The sequence below is a fragment of the Lepidochelys olivacea genome (assembly GCF_965140295.1).
Source record: "Lepidochelys olivacea isolate rLepOli2 genome assembly, chromosome: 1".
In the NCBI taxonomy this organism is placed as follows: domain Eukaryota; kingdom Metazoa; phylum Chordata; order Testudines; family Cheloniidae; genus Lepidochelys; species Lepidochelys olivacea.
The window spans coordinates 6478440-6486498 of NC_140411.1; the positions used below are offsets into that span (position 1 = coordinate 6478440).

An 8059-nucleotide genomic window follows, 5' to 3' on the forward strand; every position below is an offset into this window, starting at 1 on the left:
TGTGAAATAGCGTAGGGCCAAAAACTGATCCCTGTGGGATCCCACTAGAAGCATTTGATGATGATTCCCTGTTTACATTACATTTGGAGACCTATTTGTTAACCAGGTTTTTAGTCACTTGATGTGTGCAGAGTTAATTTTCTATCTTTCTAGTTTTTTAATCAAAATGTCATGAAGTATCAAGCCAAATGAATTATGGAAGTCTAAGTCTGTTGCGTCAACACTATTACCTTTATCAACCAAACTCAAAAAAAGATATCAAGTTAGTTCAACAGAATCTGTTTTCTGTAAACCCATGTTGATTGACATTAATTATATTAACCTCCTTTATTAATTGAATCTCATATCAGCTGCTCCATTATCTCACCCGGGATCTGTCAGACCTACAAGCCTATAATTACCCAGTCATTTCATTTACCCTTTTTAAATATTGTCACATTTGCTTTCTTCCAGTCTTCTGGAAATTCCCTGGTGTTTTGAGACATCTTGAAAATCAATATTAATGGTCCGGTGAACTGCTCAGCCAGCTCTGAAAACTCTTGGTGGCAAGTTATCTGGAGCTGTTGATTTAAACATTGCGGTAGTTAGTATCTTCTGTTTAGTGTCCTCCTGAGATTCTAGTGGAATGGAAAGAGTGTTACCATATAATATGACCACATCATCTGTTTGTTTGTTTTTTGTCCTCACTGTAAAGTTAGGATAGGAATAGGATATTTCTTTCAATGCAACAGGCAAATAGCAGCAGAGTCTCTTGCGCTGATGGATAGACAAGGGACTAGGAGCCTGGACAGTCTGAGCTCCGGTCGAGACTCTGCAACTGACATCCTGTGTGGCCTTGGGTGAGTCCCTAAATCTCTCTATACCCCAGTTTTTAATCACCAGAACTTTATTAGTTTAATTAAATATTGTCCATATTAGTGGCTTTGCTGTTTTTTAGAGGCGTGCATGCAACCATGGGGGACAGTGCAAACAACTGGCAAAGCAGGTGGAAGGAGGTCTAAGGATTCCACTCCCTTCTGGCAAAGTGCTGCTACGAATCCCACAATTGCAAAGAGAAAAGTCCCAGAATACATAGAGCCCAGCCATGAAGCAAAGCACCATGGGATACTCACCCAGAATGCTGAGCATTTACACTGCCCAGCCATCGAGATACATACTGAATAAGAAAACAGTTGACAATGTGCACACAGTCAGTGTGTACCATCTAATATGCACCACTTAGTGTGAACAAACTCAGTGCAAATTAACTCCCCTGTGTAGACAAGACCAAAAAGGACTGGAGTGTGGATTAAAGGAAAGTAGGTGTAACACCTCCCTGCCTGGCTCATCAGAACGGTTACCATCTGCACTGAAGAGGTAACTCTGTTAGGTGGGAGCAATAGTAGGCTTTTATCCTCCAGTGGCCCAGTCACTAGAGGGGAATGTGACATTTGGCCAGTGTGATGTACAGGCTTGGTCAGCTGAGCACATTCAGAGGCCACGCAGGAAGATGTTATGAAATGCAAGGGGCAGATTAAATGTCTGCACCAATGGCATGCAAAGAGCTGCAGAGCACTCAGTCAGGGCAGTGATGCAAACCACCAGGCAGCTCTTTAGACAGCAGGCTGCTGTTTGAGCCCCGACTGCACAAACTGGGGGTGGGCAAATGTTAAGCCCCTGAATTGCTTTGCCGGCTCACTTTCCCTGAGCGGTGTAACTGACACATCTCATCAGACTTATACCTCCTTACACCTCTGCTTCTGAATTTGGCCCTCAAAGTTCAGCTATTTTTTCCCTCTATTTGTGGCCTTTACAGGTTTGGTGTCTGAGACTGCAAGCTCTTTAGGGCATGGTCCTTGTCTGCTATATGTACTGCAAAGACGCTTGCATTATTGTCATTATTTGTATTACAGCAGTCCCGAGAGCTGCGAATCAATGATCAGACCTCCTCTGGGCTGGGCTCTGCACAACCACAGTCCCGGCCTCAAAGGGCTCACCCTCTGGGACAAAGATAAGGCATGAGAGGCAGAAGAAACAGACAAAAACATGAGTCAAAAGAGGGTGGGTGGATGAATAGGTAACAGAATTAACATGTTATGCACAGTAAATAGCAATCAGTCCCAATGCACCACTATTATGTAATCACAGAATCATAGAATATCAGGGTTGGAAGGGACCTCAGGAGGTCATCTAGTCCAACCCCCTGTAATCATCTTCTGCCACCTGACAGGTAGACTTTTGGGTACTAGAAAACAAATTCATAATAATAATAGCCGGTCTGGTTAGAGCAGGGAACTGTCAGGACTCCTGGGTTCTATTCTGCTCTCTAGTACTGATTTGCTCAGTGCACATGGCAAGTCGATGATCTTCTCTGTACTTCAATTTCCCCATCTGTAAAATGCACGTATTTGCATTGCCTTTATTACTTTCTATAGTGAAAACGTGTACATGGATGGCTCCTCAGCTCAGATGTGGGTTGTGAGTGCTAATTCAACGATATTTGTAAATCACTTTGGGATCCTGTCACGGAGTGACAGGCTGGTGCTCTGGCGTCGCTCTGAATGAAGTCAAACAGGACTCTGGGGCAGCGTCTCCCCTCAGGGCACCTATCACCAGGGAAGAAGCCTGCTCTGCTTCCACGCCTCCTGGGTCTGACCTCTGAGCATTCAGGCCCCTGCTCACCCCGTGAGCGCCCTGCAGCGAGTCCACCTGAAGGGGATACCTGGGGAAGCCTCACGCACCCCCAAAGGGACCCTGCACACCAACTTTGCAGTCAGCAGCGACCCAGCCGCCACTGTAAAACAGAAGGGTTAATTAGTCGTTGGGAACACAGCATAGAACAGATCTTTTTAGCACAAAAAAGCAGGAAGTTACAGCAAAGTCCACCTTGAGGGGGGATCCAGAGCCCTGGGTTCTGCCCCTGAGTCCCAAACCAGGAGATGGGCTCCATCACTCCCAGCTGCCCTGCCTCCCTGCTTTGTATCTGTCCTGGGCAAACAGGTCACCTGGCCTACACCTCTCCCTTTGTTCTCCAACACCTTCAGCTGGCTCCCTGCAGAGGATGGGCTTTGGCTATCAGTTGCCAGGATACAGAGTGTCACCCATTGTCTGTGCCAAGGCAGCCAGTGTGCAGTCACATCTGCCCTCTAGGGGTCTCTGCAACGATCACACACCCCTGTCCCACCACCTAGATACTTGAGTAACACATAGGGGAAACGGAGGCACACGGTATTCAGAGAAAACGTTAAGAACATTTCCACTTTGTCACAGATCCCCAGAGGAAAGGTGCTATAGAAATCCAAAGTACTTCTCATTATTGATGGCATATGATATTTTATTTGTCTATAGGGAAGGGACTCTGGGTGAATTCAGACAGGAAGCCTCGTCACATCATGTCAGCTCTCAATCAAACCAGCTTTCATCCTGCCTCCTTCTTCCTGATTGGCATCCCAGGCATGGAGGAGCTGCACATCTGGATCTCCATCCCATTCAGCCTGATGTACATCGTCACACTTTTCGGAAATTTTACCATATTATTTGTCATCGTGACGGAGCGAAGCCTCCATGAGCCCATGTACCTTCTCCTGGCCATGCTGGCCATCTCTGATCTAATATTGTCTTCCTCTACAGTGCCCAAAACTCTGAGCATATTCTGGGCACATTCCAAGGAAATCTCTTTCGATGCCTGCCTGACCCAGATGCTCTTTACACATATTAGTTTTATTGCTGAGTCAACAATCCTGCTGGCCATGGCGTATGATCGGTATATTGCCATATGTGATCCCTTGAGATACACGACTGTGCTAACACATTCAGTAATAGCCAAAATAGGGCTGGCGGCTCTAGCTAGAAGCTTTTGTGTGATGTTCCCAACACTTCTTCTCCTTTGGAGGCTACCGTACTGTGGACACAACATTATGCCTCATACGTACTGTGAGCATATGGGCATAGCCCGGCTGGCCTGTGCCGATATAGCTGTCAACATCTGGTATGGTTTTACTACAACTCTTTTATCACCAGGATTGGATGTTGTGCTCATTGTTGTGTCTTACGTTCTCATCCTCAGGGCTGTCTTTAGGCTCCCGACCAAGGACGCCCGGCTCAAAGCTATTGGGACCTGCAGCTCCCACATCTGTGTCATATCCATGTTTTACATGCCAGCATTCTTCACCTTTTTCACACATCGGTTTGGCCACAACGTCCCCCACAACTTTCACATCCTACTGGCCAATCTCTACGTGCTCCTTCCACCCATGTTAAACCCCATCGTCTATGCAGTGAAAACGAAGCTAATTTGGGAAAAGGTGGTCCGCCTGTTCTTCAAGGCAGGGCAGCGGTGCTGAATGCTGTGACTGGGATGCTATCCCCTTAGAAATAAACCAGATGGAAATTGTGGGCTCCAGTGAGGCCCGTCAGGAAACTTTGTGTTAGACCATTTTAGATGGTCTCTTCCTCATCTCAGGCTCCATGGTGTAGTGTTTGCTGGTCAGAGGAATTGTGAGACTCTCCTAAGACTAAAGCATGGCACTTAGAAAACAAAGAGAAACAAAGGATCACAAATGGAAGCTGGTAGGACCTAAGGACCAGATCTTCAGCATGTGTAAACTGGCATTGCTCCATTAAAGTCAGAGTCACTACGTTGATAAGCACCTGCTGAAGATGTGGCCCTTACTGTATTTCTGAGAGGTACATTTTTACCCACGTTCTGCCCTGCTGAACTCTGTGTTGGGTCATGTCTTTTACTCTTGTATCTCAAAGTTTTCAAAAATATTGGATTTGTTTTCTTAACTGTAGACTTGGACAGAGCCAGGGCTGGCCTTTAGGAAAACGGCACCCTGGGCTCCCACCCCCTCATTGCACCTGGGCCCCACTGCCTCCTCCCAGGGCTTAATTTGTAATGAAAGGCCTGGCACAAATTAAGCACTGCACAAGGTACCTGCAGTAGAAAGTCCAGTGGTGAGGTTTGTGTCAGGCCAGGATCCATAGCCAGCCAGCATGTCTCTGGGGCATCTGGACTCCTGTGGAGCCTCTGGAAAAATAGAAATATAATCCCTGAGAGAGGGTTTGCAGTGAATCCCCTCTGGGGCCCAGGTGTGATTTCGCTTCCCTGTACCAGTAGGAGGGGAATCAGTCATGTGGTCTGATGAAGATGAAAGAGATGACCTAGTCTATGTGAACTATGCACATGACAAATAGAGACAAGTAACCCAACAGCCAGGATTTTCCATCAAGGGGCCTTTCAGCTGTCACTGCACCCCCATTAAATCAGTTAATGGTGGTTTTGAGGGTGCATGGAATGCAGGATTGGGCCCCACATGTGGCTCCCCAAAATAGTTCCTTTTGACACTCCATTTACCACAGTCCAGAAGTAAGAAGAGCATCTGTAAATCCTTATTTCACACTTTGAAGCACCTACCAGATACACATTCCCATTGTACAGCCCCTTTTGTGTTCAGCTCTTAGCTGAATTCCACCGTAAGGATCTGATGGGAGGTGTTAGCTCTTCCTATCCAAAATATTTTCCATTCTTTTCATTTTTAATTAAATGTTTATTGAAGACTTAGGCTGTTATCTAAGATAACTTCGCACCTGAAAACTCTGTGGTTTTTGCAGATAATAACGTAGAAATTAGCTGTTGATTTTACTGTACCCACACAAACCCACTAACATATTTCCATTGATCATAATTGAAATTTACAGGAAGAGGAAGCCAGAAAAACGCTGCTTGAGAACTTGTCAGGCCATGTCTACACTTGTGAGCTTGCAGCTGCACTGTGTGATCACTCATGTAGCTGCTCCGTGCTGATGGGAGAGGTCTCCCGTTGACATAATTAAACCACCTCCAATGAGCGGCGGTATCTATGTTGGTGGACGAAGCTCTCCCACCGACATAGCGCTGTCCACATGGACGCTTCTTTTGGTGAAACTTATGTTGCTCCGGGGGTGTATTTTTTTCACACCCCCTGAGTGACATAAGTTATACCAACAAAAGTGTAGACATAGTCTTAGAGTCAAAATCCAGTAATTTAGACTCTGAGTTAGGCTTGTTACAAATGGACTAGTGAATGATAACTCAACAAATCATTTCTGAGTTTAGGATATTTACTTTGTTATATCTTGGCACCTTGTGGTTTTTGCAGTCCTGTTGGTCCCAGGATATGAGAGCCACAAGGTGGGGGATGTGATATCTTTTATTGGACCAACTTCTGTTGGTGAAAGAGACAAGTGTTCAAGGGCCACAGAGCTCTTCTCCGGGTCTGAGTGCCTATGAGCTCTGTGGAGCTCAAACGCTTGTCTCTTTCATTCATAGAATATCAGGGTTGGAAGGGACCTCAGGAGGTCATCTAGTCCAACCCCCTGCTCAAAGCAGGACCAATCCCCAATTTTTGCCCCAGATTCCTAAATGGTCCCCTCAAGGATTGAATTCACAACCCTGGGTTTAGCAGGCCAATACTCAAACCACTGAGCTATCCCTCCCTCCATTCACCAACCGACGTTGACCCAAACAGAGATATTACCTCACCCACCTCTCTGTGTATAAAAGCTTGAACTCTTTGAAATCTCAACTTCTACTGTCATTAAAAATGTATCTGACCTCCCCCCATTAATTTCCCACAACTGTGCTGGGGACACTGGGGCATGGCCACTAGGTAACTCGAGGGGATGGAAGACCACGAGTGTTGATGAAGCCCCCTCGCACCAGGCCCAAGTGTCCTTGGGCCCCCTGCCTGGAGGCACTCGCAGCAGTTATGCTGAGGATCTGCAACAATATGTTGCAGAGTCAGACTGCCTGAAACTAAACAAGGCCAAACAAGACGGATATGGAAGAACAATGCTGAATAAAGCAGCTTTATGTATGGTTTAACAGCTGGTATAGAGAACAAGGGAACTAGCTGGTAACTGGATTGGCTGGCTATATGGATACTTAGGGCAGCTTGCTATTGGATAAGTATGCTGAAGAAAGGATGTATAAAATCCTGTGTAACTTCCTGCTCTGTGTGCAGGATTTGAGATTCTAATCTCCCTGTACCTTCTTTGAAGCTTCAAATAAACTTTTCTGCTTCTCCACCCCATTGTGATTATTGGGTGACGCACACTGGGCAGCGAACCCCCTGCTGTTGCTCGCCTCTGGCACTGGGTGCCGGCAACAACTGTGAAAATTAAAATTTATAAAAATACCAAAAAGCTTAAAAACAAACAGTTGAAACTACCCAGCAAAGTTATAAGAAACTAAAAATTGAATTCTACCAAGCCTAATTATAAGCCACCAGAGCAGCAGGGTGGAAGTATGGGGAGGGAATAGAGGGGTGGGGAGGGAGTCTATCCCCATTAGAGAGATCTCTCAGTTTAAGGGCCTGAAACTTGATGTCACACTCACACATTGAAGTCAGAGATGGGAATAAAAGAAAGAAGTTTCCTTATTCTTGATGTGCAGCGCTTTGACCAACAGTTTAGCCAAGGCCTTGGGCCAGGAATGTCAGCATTCTCTGAAGTACAACTGTGGAAACAGGAAACAGTTACAAACAGAACGCCGGAGAGCGGGGATAGGCGATGAGGGATTCAAAGAAAGGGAGCTGGGTTTCATGGCAGTCACAGCAGGCAGGCCCCACCTACTTAATGGTTAATCTGCCATTAGAACTCCAGAGCCTAACATCCAGAATATCCTCCCTGGGACAGGGCACAGCGTGCTACTACCCTACCCACTGTGACCCCAGTTCCTGCTCTTGTAAAGAAAGGGGTAGTTTGTGTTAAGTTTGTAGCATCGATGCCAGAATGGGGGTGGGGACGGGACAGGGGTCATGGTCCATCCACTATTCGCCATGGGCCCCTGGCCCATCCTCTTCCCCCCAAGGTCCTGCCCCCCTGGCCAGGCTGACAGCTGGAGCCTGGACGGGGAGCCCGGGCAGCAGGGGGTGCTGCACCGCAGACTCTCCACCTGCCCAGGGTAGGGAAGAGGCAGAGAGCAGCCCTGGCCCGTGTCCCCACCCCTGTGGCCCCCCGCCCAGGGCAGGTGGCGGGTCTGCAGCTCCTAACAGCTGCCTGGATGCATGGCTCTTATCATAGCCGGGCTGTGGCTCCG

General features: G+C 47.0%; 1 protein-coding gene across 1 annotated transcript in view; it reads left to right on the forward strand.

The window, feature by feature from the left end:
* LOC311513376 (olfactory receptor 52B2-like) overlaps window positions 1–7047 on the forward strand; it is a 34470-nt gene extending 27423 nt beyond the window's left edge. The window contains exons 3-4 of the mRNA XM_084615161.1: window positions 732–839; window positions 3328–7047. Of these exons, the coding sequence (XP_084471287.1) occupies window positions 3372–4322 (951 nt within the window). The 5' untranslated portion in view covers window positions 732–839; window positions 3328–3371 and the 3' untranslated portion in view covers window positions 4323–7047. The remainder of the gene's footprint in view (window positions 1–731; window positions 840–3327) is intronic.
* Window positions 7048–8059: the final 1012 nt, after the last annotated feature.